The sequence below is a fragment of the Drosophila hydei genome, unplaced genomic scaffold (genome assembly GCF_003285905.1).
Source record: "Drosophila hydei strain 15085-1641.00,03,60 unplaced genomic scaffold, DhydRS2 tig00000271-arrow-arrow-pilon, whole genome shotgun sequence".
NCBI classification, from domain to species: Eukaryota; Metazoa; Arthropoda; class Insecta; order Diptera; family Drosophilidae; genus Drosophila; species Drosophila hydei.
Genome location: NW_022045701.1, coordinates 1,918,991 through 1,943,448, shown reverse-complemented (window position 1 = coordinate 1,943,448; position 24,458 = coordinate 1,918,991). Strand labels below are relative to the sequence as shown.

Genomic DNA, 24,458 nt, shown 5'->3' with positions numbered 1-24,458 from the left:
AAAAAAAAAAATAAAACAATAAAAATTGTCTCGTCGCCGCGAGGATTGAACCCGAGACTAAACACTAACGAACGCCGCCTCTACCAACGCAGCCACTGCACCTCTTGCAAGAAAAGTTGCAAATTTGAAGTTGAGTACAAGCTGATAATTCAAGCAGTATTTAATCGCAATTTCGATTCTTGGAATACGTTGGCCAAACGTTGTGTTTAATAACTTCTGTTTTACTTAATGGATTTTAATGAAATTTTCACCATATGATCTACATATTCTATTGGATTGGTTGAGATGCAAATGCCTTCTCATAATGGCTCAAGTTCCAACTAAAAAAGCCGGTATCCAAAATCCAACAAAAATCAAAATTGCGTAAAATATACATACAACTAAATACAACATTTAGCTCTTAAGACGTTCGAGAAATAATTTTTTCACTGCATTTCAATAATGTTTTTATTCGATAACAATTAAGTGCGAATAGTTATCGAAGAACGGACGGATAGCAGACGGACAGGGCTCAGTCAACTCGGCTTGTCGTCCTGATCAAGAATATATATACTTTATGGGGTCTGCCACGACTCCTTCTGCCTGTTACATACATTTGTACAAAACCATTATATCCTGATTTCCCATTTTTTATGGGATCAGGGTATTAAAATGCTCTAGCTCTTAAAACGTACGAGATATAATTATTAACTGCATTTCGACTGTGTTTTTATTCGATAACAATTAAATGCGAATAATTGTCGAATATTTGAAACAAACTCGATATGCGCGTACTATACACAGACCTACAAAAAAGTCAAGTCTCTAGCTCTTATAGATGCTGAGATCGACGCGTTCAAACATACGGGCAGACAGCCGGACATTAAATCGACTCGGCTTGTCATCCTGATCAAGAATATAAATCCTTTTTGGGTGTGCCACGCCTCCTTCTGCCTTTTACATACATTTGCTCAAAATCATTACACCCTGATTTAACATTTTCAATTGGATCAGGATTTAAAAATATGCTGGTTTGGGCATAAGTTCTTGATCAGGATAATATAATAAAATGAAGTTCGCCAATTTTTGGGTATAAATATATATATATATATATATATATATATATATATATATATATATATATATATATATATATATATATATATATATATATATATAGATTATGATTAGTTTGTTTTAAATAATCGATAACTCAACGTTTTATTCTTATCGATTAAAAACATGATCACAGTGCCGTTATTTAAGTCTATCCCAGACGGCTAAAGCTAGAGTCACCAAATGTAGTTTTTTTAATATTTTATACAATTTTGGTTTTTATTATATTATATACCGGCTGCAACTCTGTTATTTTTTAAATTTGAACTTCTGTGGGAAATAGAGCCAATATATGAAAGAGTGTACCTTTTTACTAACGATCTTATTCGACAGCTATTCCCGGTTTAGTATTTTTTACAATTTTAGTTTTTGTTATAATTTTTATAACCACTTCAAATTCTTTAAATTTAAATTCACTTGGAAATAGGAGTTCACATTTTTATAATTGATAATTACTCCAATAGAATATGTAGATAATTTTTCCTATACATGTGCACATATACATTCACATGCGTGCCATTTTTTTATGGGTAGCATCGAAATTTGCGATTTAATTGTATTTGAACTGTCAGCTGGTAGTTTACTTTAGATCTGCAAACTTGGCGTGTAAGTGCTTTGTCCCTTTTGGGTAGACATAGTGCTTATTGCCGAGAAATGTTATGAATGGCTTTATCTTTGTTTTTTGATGATATTTTAAGTTTTTGTCTCCTAATATCGAATTTTATTTCTATATTTTTAAAGCTCAATAGCTATACAAACTATGGAAAAAGTTAAAAAAAATGCAAATAGGACTGAGCTTAGTGTATCTGCTACTCGGGCAGCGCCGACTAGACATTTCCTATTTGTTTTAGTATCTCTTTTAATCAAGATTTTATAGATGCTGATTGAAGTAAGTTGTGAACCACTTTATGTATGTATATTCATTCATTCAAAATTTCACTGACACGCGCATCGGTTTGGCGCATTATAAACAACGGTAGCACTTGTTGTATAAATTGTATATGTTTTGTGAAACTCATATATAAATATATTTATTAAAATTTCAATCCTATACTGTACATCTTTTATATAATACATTTCTTTATTATCGATATTCTGAACTGGGACAAAGCTAAAAAAAAAAAAAATATATATATATATACATATATATATATATATATATATATATATATATATATATATATATATATATATATATGTTGTCCAGTATACAGGAATTCCAATTCAGTACTGTTTTACCACCCTTGAACTTTTGTTTTCAAAACAAAAACGATCGATTCTTTCAATAAATCTGCGGTTCGTGAAACTTTGTGTACATTACACATTTTGTGACAAATTAATACTTTTCTTTAAGAATTTCAAATAAAGCTCTTAATTAGAAATATGCGTATAAAAGTCTCTTAGCATACATTGAAGAGAAACACGTTATAAATCTGTATTTATATTCACAGATATATGTATGTATGCATGTTAAGCATGCGCAAAAGTACTGGGATTGTATTAAATTACTCCTGTCTCATCAAATATCAGCAGTTGAACAGTAAAATTTTTTAATTAATTACACTAAAGGCCAATTCGATAAATCAACAATATGTTTGAAACCATGCAGTATATACGAGTTCAAATTGTGACTACCTAAATATCGCATGAGTGTACCTCATTGTGGCATACTATAAACTTATTCGGCCCTAGTGCGGCAGAAGTTCACAAATACACTTTTCTTAGCCTCGCATTGAGCAAGAAAACAAACATCAGACATCATGGCTTTGGAGCACACATTTCTTGGAACATGGGAGGTAACATATTTCAAAATTATATTCACAAAACTTTCGGACTTTAAATTTTATTTACGACACAGATAATTTCATGTAAATTTGAAGGCATGCGCGAGTTATCTGGACTAGAGGGGTAAGTCTCTTAATGAACGTGGAAATATAATCTAAGACAATGGCCTCGTTCTGTGCAGCATAAAATTTCGCCTAGATGATACTAGTGACATTACCTGGTATAATGATCTAGTCAGTCCACTTCCTGAAATAACTGACAGCAGCACTTGCTATGATTCAGCAAGAATTTTATTTAGTTGTGAAACGTTTGATGTACACGAGGCTAATCCTCGTCTCGTCTTTGGCGCTTTTGATGGCCACAGTATTGAGTTCAATGTGAGTAGTTTCCATTTCAATCGATTATGTCAATAATACTGTTTTTATTTGTGTAAAACATATGTAGACTAGTACGATAATGCCAACTGACTCCCTAATACTTAGTTGCGAAAACTGGTATTCACTTGAATGCAAGAGGCTCCAGAACGATCGAGCAAATGGTCAGGAAAATCAATTTAGTTTTGGTGAAGCACTACTGGACCCTTATTTTAGCGATGTTTTAGTGAAAAGTGGTACTGGATTAGAATATGCTCTTCATTCCTCAATATTGCGTCTCAACGGATTTGATTGTAGTATGTGTACAAACAATACCCTGTTCTCAACATCTCAAAACTTACAGCCTTTGCGTCTTATATCAAATACGTCAAATACTAATCCTATAAAAATATCGATTGCGATTGTTGATGCTGGCAAAAAGCAAACAAAAAAATTTCATGACATAAGTTTATCCTCCGTATATATGCAGCCAATCTGCGATTATCAGCTTTTGACTCCAAACACAGGATTAGAGGCGCAGCGTGTGCATCATTTTAGTAGCAGTTTTAGCTGCTTAAGCAATGGTAATGAAAAGGATTCGCCTGGAACATTTTGCGATATTGATGTTGGACTCTTACGTATGAAAGGTGGTGGCTTGCGTCGATTTCCATCAACTTCCCATTCCGATTCACATCTGGAGTCGTCTCAAATAGAATGCAAAAATATTTTTAATTTCTGTCAGGAATCGATGTTACTACCCATGTCATCGTCTAATCCTCAAAACGACAGCAGCACTGCGAATCTGGCTATATGTAATACACGCCGACCACCACTGTCTCCTTACCGAGCCCGCAGCCCTTTTCCGTTTATCAATTCAATGGATACACCGCCGTCGTCACCACTGACACCAGTTGGAGTACTTTTCAATTTATCCACATTTCTTTTAAATCCGATCCTGCATTGGCTTTATACAGAATCCTTGCTTCCTGAAATGGATGAGGACGTTTGTGAGAAGCTAATAAACTTTTGCGAAGCGCAACCTTCCCTAACAAAGCTGGTGCCACCAGCTCGCACATACTTGCGTTTACTACAACTTAAAAAATGTGAGTACAACTTTCCAAACGTAATACATTTCCCAAAATATTCTTTTTTCTATATTGAAAGTTGTCGTAAATATAACAATGGATCTGCACAACATCCTCAACCGTCTAATACAGTACCTAGATCCTGCTACAATATCTCACACGCCAGCTTTACTATACGCGACGTTTCAAAATGGATTCCGAGAATGTGCAATAGGTAAAACTCATTTTTTATGATAATACACTTTAGGGCAAATAATATATAAAAATTAACTCTCGTCGGGTGAGCCATATCTACGAGATTCCCTAACTCCGAAATTTATGCGTTTTGAAAAATATTCCATAGCTTATATCTACTCATAGACACTCAAAGCAAAACTCATACAGTTTTAATTGTACATGCACTCTTACATTATGTACGTATTTAAGCATAAAAAAGTGACGGTTTAAAAAAAAATAGCCGACCAAAATAAAACATGCTCAGCTCACGATTCGAATTCGCATATTTACAATATTTGTCATATATGTAGTACAAGTAAGAAAAGTAATTAAAAACGTTGCAGCCGGGCGCTACCGACTGCATAATAATCATTGACGGTCTAAGCGCTTCCAAAACATTGGACGATTTTGTTTGGGGGTTTGACGCCCTCTAGAGGCTTATATATTTATTAATATTGGTAGAAAGGTACAGGTCTACGCGCTTTTTAATGACATTATTTTTTGTTCTTGTGTCGTAAAAATACAACGGAACCAAAAGCAAATGTTAAGTTTTGTTTTAAACTTGGAAAAACATTTAGTGAGACGAACGAGTTGATGCAAAAAGTGTATGTTGATGATTGGTTACCTCTTTCGAAAGTTTATTAGTGTTTTTTTTTATCGATTTATAAATGGTCGTGAAGATTGGAATAATGATTAATGATGAAAGTCCTGGTCGTCCAAAAGTAATTAATCTTGCTGAATTGGTGAAAAAGTCCCCGAAATCATTGCTGTCGACGGTAATTTCACTGTTAGAATGTTGGATGAAAAATTAAATGCATCTACTGGTACTATTTGGACTATTTTAACTGACGATTCGGGTAAAAATATCGCTCGTGTGTAGCATTGTAAAGACATCATTTCAACAGTTGAAAACATTTCAGATTTTTTTTATTTGATCATAAGTGGTGATGAAGTATGGCGCTTTAAATATGACCTTGAAACTAAGCGTCAATCTGTGTTTTCAGTCCAGAATGAAGACAATGTTGATCACGTTCGTTGACCGTTCGTGTTAGACTTGAATATCCAGAGGGGAAACAGCTGCTTTTATTGCATAAAAAGGCACCACCTCACAAAAGTCAAAAAAGTTCGTGAATTTTTGATGAAAAAACTGATTTCTCTCACCACCTTCCGTATTTTCTTGATCTATCACCATGCGACTATTTTCTTTTTCCTGCTGAATGGAGACTATTTCGAATAAGAAATACCTTTCAAATATAGTACGATACGTGTTTTAAAAATACCCTCATTGTGTTTGGACATACTGTGTACATACATATATTTGTGCGTGTATATTTTTAACTACATGCTTTCTATATATGTTTATATGTATTCAAGGTATTATGTTAAAAACGCCGATTGACTAGAACTTATTAAATTAAAAATGAACTGCACCTAAAAATATCAAACTAAAACAATTGACAAGAACTATTAATTTGTTCTATGCATTTCCCTTCAAAAGGCTGCGCTAAAGTACTGCAATTTTGCAAAATCTTTATAAAAGATGCCACTCACCTGTCTCGTTATCAGAAAAATGAAATCGTCAAATTTGTGCGAACCCGCATACCAATATTTATGTCGCAAGTACTGCAATTGCTGCGAAATGCTCTGGAAATATTTATAGGATTAAGCATTTATGAGAAGGAAGAATTGGTGAATTATCTTGTACCTGAGGTAAGATCCTAAGCTAAAATTCAACATCAGCTTGTCTTATGTTTCCATCTTTATTAGATTGAATCTACTTTATTAATTTTAACCACTGTGATAGAGGAAATCAAAAAGTCTTTGGGAACTATGTGTAAGGTAAGAGAAAAAACTGATCGTTATTTTTAATATATATATATATATATATATATATATATATATATATATATATATATATTTAAATCAATATTGTTATAATTTAACGCAAAACCAAAGCATAAAAGGAGTAGAATATTTTAGTTAGAAAGTCTAAACTAGATTGGCTAGATTGGCGTTATATGTACGTCCACTAATGGCCAAGAGGTTTAATACTAATTTTCGAAATAAATTGGTTTTGTACAATGCCCGTCTATTTAATGTTTGTATTAAGATAAACACTTTTTCTAATATGCCAGAAACGCTATTAGTTTAAGTGCTAAATACTGGAAATTTGGAGTATATACTCATATATACTCATGTAAACAAGTATTTTCAGTCGATAGCGCCAGTATTTATTTATTCTTCATTGGACGATGAGCTAAGTGGATCTAGTCATGCCCTTCTGTCTGACCGTATAAATTCGAAAGCCACAAAATCTATATATTTGCATTTTAAATGTATTGTACATGTATTCTTTATCGTTAATACCCTGATGAACCCATTGAAAATGCGAGATATAATAGACAGATCGAGGCGTAACCGACCCCATAAAGTATTTATATTGTTGATTAAGACGACAAGCCAAGTTGATTTAGCCCTTTTCGTCTATTTGTCTGTCCGTCAGTGTATCGGAGCGCGACGATCGCCTTCTTTAGACTTAATTTTTTTTTTAGGTCCGTTTATAGCTAAAGCTTGAAATTTGGCATATATACTTATGAACACATAGTCCGAGGCATTTTTAACATTAAATTATGAATATAAATATTTATTGCTCGTATAAGTAGTTAAAAAAATATCTACATTATTGGTGAAAGCTGATAAGCTTTTTCGGTAAGTCTAATACAAATTATTTACAAAGGTTGAATTTAAGATTTTTATTTAAATAGTATAATTATGTTATTATTTACTGATTTAATGTTTTAAATGCCGTGACCGTTTGAATTTAATTAGGACAAACATACAAAACCTAAATATAAGTTATGAATAGCGCTGTAGAGTATTACATTAGTTTGCTAGGAGTACTAGTAGTAAATGAACGCGACACATTAAAAGAGAAGTAATGAGTGATTATTAGATGTTGCGCGTTGAAGGACCAAATTTTTTTAAAAGAGCATTAATGGCAAGGACGCACAGATTATTGGCAATTTAACGTGTATCACCAGTAGACGTGCGAAAATCAGAACTATCACAGAACCGTTAGCTCTAGTAATGTTTTACACGACTTGGGGTAACAGATTTTTTAAAGGAGGATCATTTTCATACTTATCGTTTACGACATCGTTTTAATAGAAGGCTGTGGGATGTAATATGTTATCAGCGATTGAGACACTTTTAGGTGAGCACAATAACGTCTGACTCCTTAACTCCTTAGCACTTAAGCGCATCCATAACATTGGTGGCAAATTTCTTAATAAAGTGAACGTAAATGCAAAAGCCATAAGGTTAACGACTAGCAGTGCAGAAGGCATATCGTTCGACTCAAACGTGAAGTTGGAGTATATAAAGTAGTAATGTTGATTGACGCATGTAACCAAAGTTCTTAGAAAACTTTTTTTATTGGTAGATTTTTATTTCATTGCAGTTTGCCTTGCTTGTCTGTTATTCAATTTTAAGGTAATGCGTTGGTGTGTGGGATTGTCGATAAATGAACATTTTCTTCAATTGATGTTGCTGGTCAGAAGGATGTATGTCGATTTTTTCTTCATTTTCGTCACTATAATTTTGATGTTCGTAATTTAGGTCATATTTCATTAATCATTCAGATGTTCTACATGATGATATTCGTCGGTGCTTTGGAACGAGCATCACTTTGTTAGTTTTGTATATTTTTGTTGAAATTTTAATTATTTTTGGAATTTGTAATAGTACAGACGGATGACATTGATCTTTCAACAACGTAATTTTATTCTACTTTTCCTTTAGAGTTATGCTATACATTTACATAAAAAGCCAAGAAAATGGACATAAATGTTGGAATTTGTTTTAATCGCTTTGAATTTTAATCGCAATTGAATTGTTGAAGGTAGTTAATGCTGTTCAATCATGATCGATTATAATTTTTTTTGTAAAAAAAATGTTTTTTTGTGTTGTACAAATTCTGTTATATTTTGAGCTTAAAGAAATTTGGAATATAAATCAGCGTCTATATATATATAAATTATTACAGGGTGCTGGCAATCCACAGGGTCTCTATCTTTTAAAGTCTTAGAGCTAGAATCCCTTAAATTGGATTATTGAGTTATTGCTCTATTCTATATATGCACAAAAAATGGGCCTATTTGGGGGAAAATTTTACCGTTTTGGAAGCTTAGCTCCAAATGTAACTATTACAGTAGACTGTTTCTAAAGATTTATTAAAAATTAAATGTTCACAACCTATTTCTTCTTCTATCTGTTGTGTTATACACTTTTTGAAGACGATATTAACTTGCCGATTCTTATTGATAATAAGGAAAAAGGATAAGTTATCGAAACCAAATTATAATCACGTAATCTACACAAGAAAATTTCCAATAAAAATAAAGTACTTAATTTTTGTCATTAGCCATTAGGAGCTGACATTTTAATATTTATTACACTATGCCTGATAAATTTTAGGTTACAAATTCCTAATCTAACATTAAAAATTAAATTCGCTTTTTCATATTTCATAAAGCTTTTAATGTTATATATGAAAAGGTCGACTATTTTATTTCAAAGTAATTTATCTTTGATATTATTTATTTTTTTATAGCTTCGTTTTTGAATTTCTTACTTTTTTTAAGCTGTTCATTTTAATTGTTAAACTTCTAATGCTCGAATCTTTAGCTCAACGAATTCTTTATCGTCAATTTCTAAGATCCCACATCAATGTATATCAATCTTTCTTAGTTTCGATAGCTGTTCCCGCTTTAATGTTATAGATTAAAAACATGATGGAAATGCTGTTATTAAAATATATCTCGTACTTAACGATTAAAGTTTAAGAGCTAGAGCCTGCAAATTTTGTATTTAGTTTTATGTAAATTCTTTACAAATTTGATTTTTGTTATATTTTGGATACCCGTTCCAATTTTCTCCAAATTCTTTAAATTTAAGTACAGTTGGAAATAAGGCCAATATGTGAGCTTGCATTTTTACTCAGCTGACTATTATTTTAATCGAATACGTAGATCACAAGCTAAAACAGAAGTTATCAAACAAAACGTTTCGACAATTTCCTAATCGAGCACCTTGACTAGAACTTTCTTACTTGTTTTATTCATAAAAAGGAATCCTTTTTCCTGAAGTATTTTAAGCCGGGCCATTCCAGAGCAGATCGTCCATCTGATCTTTTCTTATCTGACGCAGAGCCGTCCACGTGTTGTTGGTTAAACTGGTTCCCGACGGGCGAGATACATCAACATAGTATATTTTATGATTTGCTATTGCAACCTATTTGTACGCCGTTGATCATTGGAGACTTTGTGTTCCTGCCGCTGTAGCTTTTTGGAGAACTTTGCTCGTCACAGTCTATTTATTGGCTACCGATATGCCTCTTTATAGGTTAATGAGCGTCGCAGACTTTTATGGTACTTCAAACATTCCTTTAAATTTCTCCATTTCTTTCTTTGAATATCTTACCACTGGTTCCCCACAGCATGTAATTTGAGGATAGGGAATTATACCCCTAGACTCCTCGCAGTCCAGGAGATAGGCGGCAATCACATGCTCATGCTTGAACACTAACTGTTCAGGTATGAACATACAACATATTCAAGAATTCTACGCATGTCGTCTACGCACTCAACCACTTGCAGGGAGTGCAATAAGAATATATCAAATTACATGCTTAGTATCTAAAATTAGACATACCAGCTTTACACTTTCAGCATAGATAAGTTAGATTTAAAGGATAAAATACACTTGAGTACGGGTATAAGAACTGTAGCTCAAACGAAAAAAGATCATAACATAACTTAACGCCACCACAATGGCGTTCACATTTTGTGTATTCACATTTTGGTCCTTCGAGTACAATCTACAAGGCTACGTTCGTGATAAGTGTAAAAGTGAAGTGAAAAATTGTTTAAATAATTTTCTTTGGCTTACCAATTCGAGCTGTGAGTAGAGGCACAGCACGATCAACCAGGCGATCAAACAAAATTACCTCCAACGGGTCAAACCAAAGACTAATCAAGAACAAATTTTCACACGAAACAACACAAGCAACATGCTGTCGGCAAAAACTCTTGAGTTGCTCAAAAAGCAATCAGAGATCTATGACAAGATCCGGCAGAGCATCACAAACAAGGATGAGTTTACTGCCAATCATCTAACGCTGATCAAAATCGGTGTCGTCGACCATCAATATTTTAAGGAGAAAATATATGATGACATAATGGAAAACATCAGGAACTACGACGAGTCTCTGATGAAAGTCCAAGTTGCCGACCACGCCATAGACACCGACCAAACAGTATCCACCCAACCAGAGACATCCAAGACACAGCACAGGCAGCAGGAAATAATATTTTCCCGAAGAAGCTCGAGCCCAATGGATGTGATGGTAGACCTTGTGTACAAACGAGCTCTAAAAGTAAGGCAACACATGCAAGAAGTGTATGCCAATATGGAGCTCAGTAGCCAGGGATAAATCCTTAACTATAAAGATAGGTAGATTTTCCTGTGGAACAAAGTTCACTCAACGCTCACGGACAACGCTCTCTGACTTTGATGAGATCGACGAGCTGGAATGCAATGTCACCATACTCACAAGAAAACTAAGTGACTAGGAGTAGGTGACTTGCAAAATATAAAAGAAGACGTTACAGAGCTACCGAAAGTGGATCTTCCTCGCTTTAATGAAAGTCCTAAAGAGTGGTCAGCGTTCTTCGAACTATTCTGCGAGGTGACTCACTAGGGGAAAGATATCAGCGCCACAAGGAAGCTGAACTACCTGAAATTATGCCTCAAAGGAGAAAACAAAATGGTCGTAGGCCATTTATTAATTGGTTCGTCTGCTAGCTACAATTCAGCGTGGGAACTTATATGCAAGCGCTATGAAAAAAGCGCAAAATATTTGGAAACGCTGTTAACCAGCTAGTGAACATGGAACTGCTGAGGAACAATGATGAAGGCAGTATCCGTAAGTTCTTGGACTCAGTAACAGAATGTATTTTCATTATCAATGAAAAAGGTCAATTTGGTAATGAAACTGACGTTCTATTTGCTAAAATTCTGTTGCGTCGATTCTCTACGGAGGTCATACAAACTTACGAGCAATATGTATTGAAAGCTAGAGAAATTTAGTTCTTGGATAATGTGCTGGAGTTTATTGAGCAAGTATATAATTCAATAGACTCAGTGGAAAAGAGTGCCGTTCATACGTCGATGGAAGCAAAGACAACGAGCTACAAAATATTAAATTTTTTGCCAATTGACACTAACCAGGTGACAGAGACTTAGAGCTGAACCTTGGAAGGCGCAAGGAGTTTGTGTATAAAAACACGCTCTGCTATAAATGTCGTGGCACCCATAGCATTGAAGATTGCAAAAAGAATTGGAAGTGCAATCAATGCACCAAAGCACACAACTATTTGCTTCACGAAGATGCAAATAATAAACCGTCAGCAGCAACTGTCCAAATGAAAATAAAAGGCAATAAACGGTGCTGGGGACTGCGCTCATCCAGATTAAAAATAAGTCTGGAAAATACGAGCAGCTAAGGGCTCTTATAGGTGGAGGGTCCCAAAAAACCTTAATATCTGAAAAAGCCGCACAATTAAAACTGCGCCGAACCGAACTGAAAGTGGAAAAAATAGTGTTTGCAAATCAATCAATCAAACAAAACAATCAAACCCAGGTAAAAAATCCGTCACTAGAACGCAGCTCTTGTTATGCAAAAACTTCAGAGAGCTCTTCCGACCAAAAAAATTGAAATGGATGGCAATAAGGATTGGAATATTTGCGAGCTAGCAGACCAACATTTTAACGAGCCCCTTAAAAATGATGTTGTTATTGGCGTTGATTTACTTCCCCTAATCATGTTAGGAAAAGTAAAGAAAATCAAGAAAACCCTAGGACAAAAGAACGAACTTGGATGGATTGCCTCTGGCAATATAGCTGGATTTTCAACCAACAAGGTAATCAGCGCATCAACAACGATGAGCCTGGACGTCCCAGAGATCTCTGTAAAGCATCGAAAAATTGGGATGCTATACAGACGGAGACACAGGCAACGAATTAAGAAGAGAAACCAGAGGCAGCAACTGCTAGCTGTCACATTTGGCCTCCGCAGAATTCCAGAACTCTACGCATGCCGTCTACGTCCTCAACCACTTGCAGGGAGTGTAATAAGAATAGATCAAATCACATGCTTAGAGTCTAAAATTAGACATACCAGCTTTACACTTTCAGCATAGATAAGTTAGATTTAAGGGATAAAATACGCTTGAGTACGGGTATAAGAACTGTAGCTCAAACGAAAAAAGATCATAACATAACTGAACGCCACCACAATGGCGTTCACATTTTGTGTATTCACATTTCGGTCCTTCGAGTACAATCTACAAGGCTACGTTCGTGATAAGTGTAAAAGTGAAGTGAAAAATTGTTTAAATAATTTTCTTTGGCTTACCAATTCGAGCTGTGAGTAGAGGCACAGCACGATCAACCAGGCGATCAAACAAAATTACCTCCAACGGGTCAAACCAAAGACTAATCAAGAACAAATTTTCACACGAAACAACACAAGCAACATGCTGTCGGCAAAAACTCTTGAGTTGCTCAAAAAGCAATCAGAGATCTATGACAATATCCGGCAGAGCATCACAAACAAGGATGAGTTTACTGCCAATCATCTAACGCTGATCAAAATCGGTGTCGTCGACCATCAATATTTTAAGGAGAAAATATATGATGACATAATGGAAAACATCAGGAACTACGACGAGTCTCTGATGAAAGTCCAAGTTGCCGACCGCGCCATAGACACCGACCAAACAGTATCCACCCAACCAGAGACATCCAAGACACAGCACAGGCAGCAGGAAATAATATTTTCCCGAAGAAGCTCGAGCCCAATGGATGTGATGGTAGACCTTGTGTACAAACGAGCTCTAAAAGTAAGGCAACACATGCAAGAAGTGTATGCCAATATGGAGCTCAGTAGCCAGGGATAAATCCTTAACTATAAAGATAGGTAGATTTTCCTGTGGAACAAAGTTCACTCAACGCTCACGGACAACACTCTCTGACATTGATGAGATCGACGAGCTGGAATGCAATGTCACCATACTCACAAGAAAACTAAGTGACTAGGAGTAGGTGACTTGCAAAATATAAAAGAAGACGTTACAGAGCTACCGAAAGTGGATCTTCCTCGCTTTAATGAAAGTCCTAAAGAGTGGTCAGCGTTCTTCGAACTATTCTGCGAGGTGACTCACAAGGGGAAAGATATCAGCGCCACAAGGAAGCTGAACTACCTGAAATTATGCCTCAAAGGAGAAAACAAAATGGTCGTAGGCCATTTATTAATTGGTTCGTCTGCTAGCTACAATTCAGCGTGGGAACTTATATGCAAGCGCTATGAGGAACAATGATGAAGGCAGTATCCGTAAGTTCTTGGACTCAGCAACAGAATGTATTTTCATTATCAATGAAAAAGGTCAATTTGGTAATGAAACTGACGTTCTATTTGCTAAAATTCTGTTGCGTCGATTCTCTACGGAGGTCATACAAACTTACGAGCAACATGTATTGAAAGCTAGAGAAATTTAGTTCTTGGATAATGTGCTGGAGTTTATTGAGCAAGTATATAATTCAATAGACTCAGTGGAAAAGAGTGCCGTTCATACGTCGATGGAAGCAAAGACAACGAGCTACAAAATATTAAATTTTTTGCCAATTGACACTAACCAGGTGACAGAGACTTAGAGCTGAACCTTGGAAGGCGCAAGGAGTTTGTGTATAAAAACACGCTCTGCTATAAATGTCGTGGCACCCATAGCATTGAAGATTGCAAAAAGAATTGGAAGTGCAATCAATGCACCAAAGCACACAACTATTTGCTTCACGAAGATGCAAATAATAAAGAGACCGTCAGCAGCAACTGTCCAAATGAAAATAAAAGGCAATAAACGGTGCTGGGGACTGCGCTCATCCAGATTAAAAATAAGTCTGGAAAATACGAGCAGCTAAGGGCTCTTATAGGTGGAGGCTCCCAAAAAACCTTAATATCTGAAAAAGCCGCACAATTAAAACTGCGCCGAACCGAACTGAAAGTGGAAAAAATAGTGTTTGCAAATCAATCAATCAAACAAAACAATCAAACCCAGGTAAAAAATCCGTCACTAGAACGCAGCTCTTGTTATGCAAAAACTTCAGAGAGCTCTTCCGACCAAAAAAATTGAAATGGATGGCAATAAGGATTGGAATATTTGCGAGCTAGCAGACCAACATTTTAACGAGCCCCTTAAAAATGATGTTGTTATTGGCGTTGATTTACTTCCCCTAATCATGTTAGGAAAAGTAAAGAAAATCAAGAAAACCCTAGGACAAAAGAACGAACTTGGATGGATTGCCTCTGGCAATATAGCTGGATTATCAACCAACAAGGTAATCAGCGCATCAACAACGATGAGCCTGGACGTCCCAGAGATCTCTGCAAAGCATCGAAAAATTGGGATGCTATACAGACGGAGACACAGGCAACGAATTAAGAAGAGAAACCAGAGGCAGCAACTGCTAGCTGTCACATTTGGCCTCCGCAGAATTCCAGAACTCTACGCATGCCGTCTACGTCCTCAACCACTTGCAGGGAGTGTAATAAGAATAGATCAAATTACATGCTTAGAGTCTAAAATTAGACATACCAACACTCTGAGCATAGATAAGTTACATTTAAGGGATCAAATACGGGTATAAGAACAGTAACTCAAACGAATAAAGATCGTTACACAACTGAACGCCACCACAGTCAAGTGTATTCATACTAACTTTAATCAATTACGAAGGTTGAATTAAAAACATTTGCGTAAATAGTATAATTAGATAATTGATTATTGATTATTTAATTTATATGCCGTGACTTCACTGTAAAAAAGTTTATTCAATCAATAAAAAAATATGCTTCAGTAAGCTTATTAGTTGAGCAATTTATATTAATCATTTGGGTATTCGGAAAAAATTAAGAAAGACAAGAAAGTTGCGCTCGGCCTGCATAATACGCATTTACGGTCTAATCAATGTCAGCTCTAATTGGAAAATATGGGGCTTGATACATATATCAGTTTTGGTAATTTTGTCGTTCAGAGTTCGTATCTAGCTGTAAAACGGTAAGTTATACAATATTCACGAATAGACACGGCCTCAGTGGGTTTAAAAATTTGGGGCTTAGTCTGACAAAGTTTGGAAATCATTGGATATTTTCAAATAGCCCCGCTCCCAAAGGGCCGTCCCATTTTTTTTTTTGTATCGATAATAATGAGTCAACAGTAATTAAATAATTTAATGTTTAAGTTTCTTACTCTATAACACTGCATCTTTAGAACATATAAATTTTTGTGAGTTCTAACGCTCCTGTTGTCATAGATGTACAATCTACAATATACGTTGATGCGGGCGATTCTTACGAGTAGATTCCCAAATTTCTTTAAGCACCAAGATAGGAGTGAACAGAAGACCGACTCTGTAAGTTTTGCTTAACTGTCCCTCTGAGGCTCATCTGTTCATTCTTGTGAACACTGTGCACTCACCTTGAGCTCTGAGCTTGCCTATATTGGTGTCTGGGGACCCACTGCCTCTCCTCCGGCTGTTCCCTTGTTTGCTGGTTTAATGGATCGCTCCCCGTTTGCAGTATCAGAAAAGGGACAAAGATTTGCTAACTCCTCAGTCTGAGCTTTGCCTCAATTTGCGAGTCCACCTGACTGCAGCTGCTGTCTGCCAGAAGTATTACACATTTCTTTTTGGGGCCAACAACTGTGTGCTTTCAATCTGACGCGAGCCTACTAACGCCTGGGGTCTTCTCGTTGTTGCTCTCACTCGCCCCTGAAAACTGCTGGTCACCTCCCAATTTAACACTCTATAGCCATGTGGCACGTTGGGCCATACATCCGACATGCGCTGGCTAAATTCTGGAAATATTTTCGTTGAATCGGCGTGCATGTCTTTGGGGCAGATCTAGGTCTTCATTTGCCATGCTCCGATGGTAATCAAGGGTCCTCAGCGTTGCATTTTATTTGAGCACTGATGCTGCCGTAACTTACTCCATTTCCACCATATATATCTTGAATACCTCACCCACCTTGGTCTTCGACGAGTGACTATGTCCTTCAAGCTCTTAAAGTGGCAGAAAATACTCTTTGAAGCTGCTAATAATTGTTGTTCACGTTGTCCAGTGTCTGTTACTTGTCACATATCACTTCTTGGCCATATCTTCCTACAGCTCCAGTATCACCATCAGCATCAGGTCCAGATCCAGACCGAAGATGACTGCTAGGCCACCTGATCTAGTAACGAAAATAGCTTTGTCCTGCCATCGAAGCTCATAACTCCATCTGTGCTCCTGTTTGTCGATTTTTTTGGTATTCTGGAGCAGAGCTGCTTGCTCCTCGACCTCTTATTTCTTGTTGTGGGGCAAATGTGGTCAACATAATCCTCTTTCAAATATTCTTGTTTTTTTCTTGAGTAGCAAAGGATTACTCCTGCACAGGATTCATAAGCTCTAAGCGCTCTTTTCAGCTACTCCACTGCTGGCAACTGTTGTTCGCGGATCCTTTTCACTGTGTCTATGTGCTTGATAGGCATCTTATTTATTTTGCCCGATGTCCTTAGTATCGATGTCCCTTATTTGATCACATTGCTCGCACTGAATTTCGGATTTCTTTTAATTCTTTAACTTTTTATTATATTTTTGCTGTCCTTTATGCTGAGCTGCGGCCGCCTTTTATAACCCAGACGCAGGACCTACATCGCTCTGGAGAGCAGCATGCCTGTTGTTCGTGCCAAAATGACGACAACAAACGGCAACATCGCGTACTCTGCTGTGACGGCAGCATCTCTTGATTATGTTGCAGCCTCCCAGTTACTGAAGCACCTTATGCTAAGACAGCGACAGTTGTGTGGCAACGAACAGTACTTCGACTAATGTTCCTCGATGGCCGTAGTGTTCGCGACATGTGTCTATTGCTGTATTTGTAGAAGTGAAAGCTTTAAACTCCAGTTCGCAGTTGAAACTGACCACCGTTTTGAATGTATGTTGGAACCCACAAATTTATACAAAAAAAAATTCCTATTGTTACGCTGCGGCCGATTTTTGGGGTTTCCTGATTGAATTACCAGCTCTCCTATTGGAGCTTTATTGTGTATTTGCGAGTTCAAACATTTTCATAAACTTATAATAGATAAAAACAATGAAGTATATTTATCAAGTAAGAAAACTCTAGTCGGGGTGCCCGACTAAGAGATACCCTGATCCGAGTCCTATCTACGTTTTTTAATATTTTCCGTAGCTTGTATCGAGTATTAAAAAAAAAAAAAATCTGACATTACCACACCAAGATTCGAACCCACAATTTTTACGCAACTCTACCAACACCGCCAATTCATACTAAAAATAAAAATTAAAACAATAAAAAATGTCTTTAACCCAGAGTCTACTACTGCTCTGCTTGTGAAAGAGGCTGCAAATCTCAACTTAAGTAGCAGCTAATAATTCAGCACAATTCAAGCGCAATTTCGATTCTTCGAATAGAACATAATACACGCATTTGAATGTATGTGTGCACACGCATAGGAAAAATGTGCTTTTGCAAATTGGCCAAACGTTTTGTTTAATAACTTCTGTTTTACCTAATGGATTTCAGCATATGATATACATATTCTATTTGTTTAATAGAAATGCAAACCCCTTCACATAATGGCCCAATTTCGAACTGAAATTTAAATAATTTTGGAAAGTTTGGAGCTGGTATCCAACATCCAACAAAAATCAAAATTGCATAAAATATACATAAAACTAAATACAACATTTTGAGCCGCTAGCTCTTAAAACGTACGAGATATTATTTACTAAAAACATTTCAATCATGCTTTTATTCGATAACAATTGAAACAAAACTTGATATGCGCGTGCTATACACGGACCTACAAGTCTCAAGTCAAGTCTCTAGCTCTTGTATATGCTAAGGTCGACGCGTTCACTCATACGGACAGACGGACGGACAGACATACGGACAGGGCTCAATCGACTCGGCTTGTCATCCTGATCAAGAATATATATACTTTATGGGGTCTGCCACGCCTCCTTCTGCCTGTTACATACATTTGCACAAAACCATTATACCCTGATTTCCCATTTTTAATGGGATCAGGGTATAAAAAAATTAAAAAACAACATTACGTCACCAAGATTTGAACCCACATTGTCAACGCAACGCACATCAATACTACCAACACCGCCACTTCATAATTAAAATATTAGAAAGCAAAAAAAATTTCCCTTTGCCGCCAGGCTCGTACTCTGGCATTGTCTTCATGGCTTGGAAAGAAATTTGCAACTTAAGTGAACAATTCAAGCACAATTCAATCGAAATTTCGATACTTGGAGTAGTATGTTTTTGGTGGGAAGGGAGCGAAGTATCCAAAATCCAAAACATACACAATATCTTTATTTACTACAGGTCCAAACTGCACAGTAAATCTGAAATCTTAAAAACTTACGGTATTCAAGCTACGCTTAAGTTGATCTTGATCGATAATAAAAAAATGGGTTAATTTATCAAAACAAAAATGATAAACTTGTAATGCGTATGATATATGAGTATACATTTAAAATTTCCACTGTATAGTTTTTGGGATATCTGGGATAGAAAAAAAGTATATTTGATGCATGAATAGAGGAGGCTAACAGTGACTCACTAAACGAGCTTTTAAGTTTCCAGATCTAACAAACTAAAATATATACATTGATAGATTTGAATATTAGCGTTTCTGATATACCGGATATAGTATGGCTCGATTTGACATATCCCAACATTATAACACAGGGGTGTACCCATAAGTATATATTCTAATTTCAAGTGGCTTACGTTCATACAAAAAGACAGCGTTGCACAAACCCAATTTACTGTCTCACTTCATTGGAGATTATAGATTAATATTGACTACTACCAGAGCATCAAAACTAATTCAACATGTTTTATTTATTCTACATTTGAGTTTAATTCTTTTTCGAATAGAACTTAAATTGCACTCATTTAGATCGGACGCAGAAGCAGCAACATTTGAATGATGATATTGCTATGCAGCAGCGATTTGTTAACGGCGTAATAATGTCGCCTAGGCCACGTCATGGTCCACCCGTCGGTTCTGCACTTTATGACAATCATTCAGAGCAACGCATCGGCTTCGCAGAAAACGATCTAAAGTTTGTATTATATATGTACGAAGTTCGAAAAATGCGTGACATTTATGGACGTATCACAACTGCCCTGGAAATAATTAAAGACAAAAAGTAAGCAAATGTTTATATGTTTATATTTCTAACTTTTTCGACCTCATTCTTCTATTAAGGAGCACCTTTTGTGAAATGGACATTTTTAGTAAGCGCAGCACGATTAAACAGAATCTCGAAAAGCTTATTGTGGACATACCTGCTTACATATCGACTATAGAGAATCTTTCAGATCGCCTAGATGACAAGCTGGGATGGAAACAATTTAAATTCTGCTTTAAGTTGGCTACCAGTCAAATTGTGAGTAATTGCTTTATATATTTCATATACTTGAACCTTAAATATACATACACTCTAAACAATTATCACTAGCACATCATATGTCCACTTTTTCGCCCAGCTGTTATATCAAAACTAGGAACTTTGTAAAATCAGATAATACTTTTCGAACGTAAGAAGATTCTTATAACATTATCACCCATTTCTTATATAATTGTCGACTATTCCAATTTGACTAATATTTATTATAATATAATATACAATAATATTATAATATTAGTAAACCTACGAAAGTTGTCAATAAGTGTACCATAAACTGTACAAAATCTTGCTTAAAGCTATGACAACACCTAATCATTTTAAGATCAATGATACCAAATTTAAAATTATATTTGCTCTCAAATGCATGCGAAACTAAACTCTCCCTATTGAACAATTATCATGGCATAGTTGTGAATACAACATTACTCGAATTAAGACTCGGGGTGACATCTCGAAGGTCTGGTGAACCCTGCAAGAGATGATGTTTCCATCGTTATACTTTTTTTTATACATACATTACAAACAATACCTCTTACGTGTGCATACACAAGTATGTTTAACCACGGTCTCTGTTTAATGTGCAGTTTACGCAGTGATTCCGCTTGGCCTGAATTGTTGAATAATTTTCCTCCTACATGGACTTTATTAAAAAATGTTTAGAGCATGATGACATCTAGATTTGTGTTTTTCTCATACGTATTTGAAATAATATACTAAGTTTGTGTATTCATATCATAAATGCCCCTAGAGAAATTGTTTCCGATATTCAAGCTAGGCTTAAAAAACATTATATTTTCATTTTATATCAATAATGAGGTAAGGTAATAAGATAATGGTATACAGGAATAAAAATTTCAAATTCCTTAGCAAAAGACTACGCACACGAACATAACAAATACGTTAATATGACTATATTACCAAAGGCCACTTTACTTTACTTTACTATTCTAAACAAAGTACAATACAGAAACAAGTAAGAAAGCTCTAGTCGGGGTGCCCGACTAGGAGATACCCTGATCCCAGTCCTTTGAGTTTTGTAATATTTTCCGTAGTTTGTATCGAGTATTAAAAAAAAAAAGAAAACAAATAAAAATCGACATTGCGAGACCAGGTTTCGAACCCGGATTATTTGCGCAACGTGCACAAACTCTACCAACATCGCCACTTCATAACCTCGAACCCGGACCAAGCTGCACACGAGCGGCGCCTCTACCAACGCAGCCACTGCCCTTCTTACGCGAATTGTTGCAAATTTAAACATAAGTAGCAGCTAATAATTCAGCACAATTCAATCGCAATTTCAATTCTTGGAATAGAAAAGAATACACGCATTTGAATGTATGTGTGCACACGCATAGGAAAAATGCGTGCGCGTGGCGCTGCTGACATGTGCTTTTGCAAATTGACCAAACGTTTTGTTTAATAACTTCTGTTTTACTTAATGGATTTTAATGAAATTTTCAGCATATGATCTACATATCCTATTGGCTTGGTTGAGATGCAAACGCCTTCACATAATGGCCCTAGTTCCAACTAAACTTAAATTTTAAGAATTTGGGGGAATTTGGAGCCGGTATCCAAAATCTAACAAAAATCAAAATTGCATAAAATATACATAAGACTAAATACAAAATTTGGAGGCTCTAGCTCCTAAGATGTTTGAGATATAATTTATTTATTGCATTTCAATAATGTTTTTATTCGATAACAATTAAATGCGAATAGTTATCGAATATTTGAAACAAACTTGACCTGCGCGTGCTATACACGGACCTACAAAAAAAATTTCAAGTCTCTAGCTCTTATAGATGCTGAGATCCACGCGTTCACACATACGGACAGACGGACAGACGGACGGACAGACAGACAGACGGACAGGGCTCAATCGACTCGGCTTGTCGTCCTGATCAAGAATATATATACTTTATGGGGTCTGCCACGCCTCCTTCTGCCTGTTACATACATTTGCACAAAACCATTATACCCTGATTTCCCATTTTTAATGGGATCAGGGTATAAAAAACAAATAAGAAAGTCGGAGGTGCCCAACGTTAATTGACTTAGCTAAAAAGCATATGTATTTGACGACCAGCGACGACAAGGTGGGTCGATTTTGTCCGTATGAATTAAGGCGTCGATCTCAGAAGTTATAAGAGAGATTGAGTATATCAAATTATCAATAAATATTCGATATTTGATATTCGATAAATAATATTGCTGAACTTAGATACTAAATTATATCTCGCACGTAATTTTAGCTTTATAAAAATTTTAATTTTCTTTAATTATTTGCCAACAACAAAATACCCTGAATCTGCTATTTCAATCATCATTCTTTTCATTTATATATAGGTTACAAGCAACACATGTGCACATACAAACACATGCACACATAACCACGCATTCCGATGACTACGAACTTTACGCAGTTGCTGCTCTAATGTGTTTTACTATGGGAAATTAATTATTCAACAACTTTTGTTATAATTACACTTTTTCAATTAAATTCAGAGCGTAATAGTAAGGTATGGTATTGAAGCTCTGCTTAATAAAAATCGAATTTTTGAATAATCGATTTTTGTCGATAATAATGAAACGGATTGCGTTATTAGCTCGTACTGTGTATAGTATACAGAAATATACAATCAAAATTCAAGTCCTTGGCTTTGGTTGCTTACGAGCTCGCTTACTAATTAATTAATTAATTAATTGATTTGGCCATACATGGCTATGCAGACTTAACCCTTCATCCTGATCAAAACTATATATACTATATGGGGCCTTCTGCGCGTCTTTCTGCATGTTCTGAAAACTAGTATACACTGAATTCCGATTATATGATGTGATGTGGGAATGTGGTGTTAAGTAGTTTCTCATTTTTTATAGAATGGCGTTTTTGTAAAGTTATTGGATCACAAATCAGCGCTTCGAGAAGCTATTGAGGAAATATGTAAGGTGGTCCGAAAACAAGAATTTTTGAAGTCGATTATTGAGCTCGGATTTTTGGAGCCATCTAACCAGCTACAACATGATCTCAAGCTGGCTGACCAGGAAAATAATTTGGATTTAGGTCAGAGCAGTAGCAAAACGATGCCCACGAATCAATATTATGACTACAGAAATTTTAAGGTAAATATGTGCAACAAATATTTAATCCATACCGTATAAAAACATAAGATCGGTTTTATTTACATACAGCTTAACTTAATAAGACATTTGTGTGAGCCGCCCATTGCAGCCCAAAGCAACCTATCAAAAAATGCATTACGCTTGCTTCACTCAGCGCAAATGGCGGATATGGAATTTGAAGTGCACACATATGCGTCATCCACAATTAGCGACAGGAGTTGGGCTACATTGATGGCGACGCACACTGAACTAAAAAATGTGTCACTGCAAATTCATAGCTTTAAAGCACATCGTGTAATTGTGGCCGCGCGCTGTGAATGGTTTAAAAAAGCATTAATGTCCGGAATGAAGGAATCGATCAACAGAAAAGTCATTATAACAGACACTTCGCCAGTTATCTTTCGAAGACTGCTACTTTACATTTATGGTGCTCCTATAGATCGTACTGTGGGAGCTGATCAAATATGCGAACTTATGCTGCTGGCTGATAGATACTCAATTGATAATTTAAAGGTAGTTTAGCTGGGTTCTTAATCATTTCTCTTAATTGTTCTCTCGTTTTTACTTTATGTCTCTTGTCCTTATGTCCTTCTCTTTCTCTAACTGCTTGGTTTCTCAGTCTCACATTTTCGATTGTCTATATTTATAGGAAATATGTGAAAATACACTGAATTCATTGATAGATGAGGATTCCGTAGTCTGTCTATTAGGCATAGCGGATCGTTACGTAGCAACAGTGCTCAAGTCCAGTTGTATTTCTTTTTTATCGCAACACGCTTATCTTACCAAGTCTGAAATATTCAAGGAACTACCGCAAGTTCTTCAAGTAAGCATAAAATTAAACTAAATTATAATTTTTATAATATAATTTGAATTGCAGCTAGAAGTGATTGACCTAGTAAACTGGTTTGGACGCGCATCAGAACCATGGGATAGTTACAATTTTAAACCACGCAGCAGCTCACGTCACAGTCTAAAAAGCACATCGAAGTCTCATTCACGATCCCGTAAATCATCACCGTCTTTTATGTGACTATGTGCCAGCAATAACACTAATGTGATTATAACTCTTTAGCTGTAACAACCTTATACAATGGAAACAGTATTAATATAAAGTCCTTATTACCGAATTTCCGATCCCAACCATTTCTAAATACAAAGCATATTGTTATCTAAATAATA

At 35.8% G+C, this 24,458-nt stretch overlaps 1 protein-coding gene across 2 annotated transcripts; it reads left to right on the top strand.

Annotated features, from left to right (window-relative positions):
* The first annotated feature begins 1,946 nt into the window (after positions 1-1,946).
* Positions 1,947-24,458, top strand: LOC111598379. 2 transcript variants are annotated; one of them, XM_030223737.1, is made up of 14 exons: positions 1,947-1,984; positions 2,547-2,891; positions 2,954-3,003; positions 3,062-3,257; positions 3,325-4,336; positions 4,398-4,532; positions 6,033-6,244; positions 6,302-6,373; positions 19,612-19,886; positions 19,946-20,126; positions 23,034-23,276; positions 23,346-23,789; positions 23,926-24,102; positions 24,157-24,458. In XM_030223737.1, exons 2-14 carry the CDS (start codon positions 2,856-2,858, stop codon positions 24,307-24,309), a joined length of 3,186 nt encoding a protein of 1,061 aa, XP_030079597.1. In that variant the 5' UTR covers positions 1,947-1,984; positions 2,547-2,855; the 3' UTR covers positions 24,310-24,458. The 2 variants fall into 2 exon arrangements, with proteins under 2 accessions (XP_030079597.1, XP_030079596.1); XM_030223736.1 differs by lacking the exon at positions 1,947-1,984 and adding an exon at positions 2,345-2,391.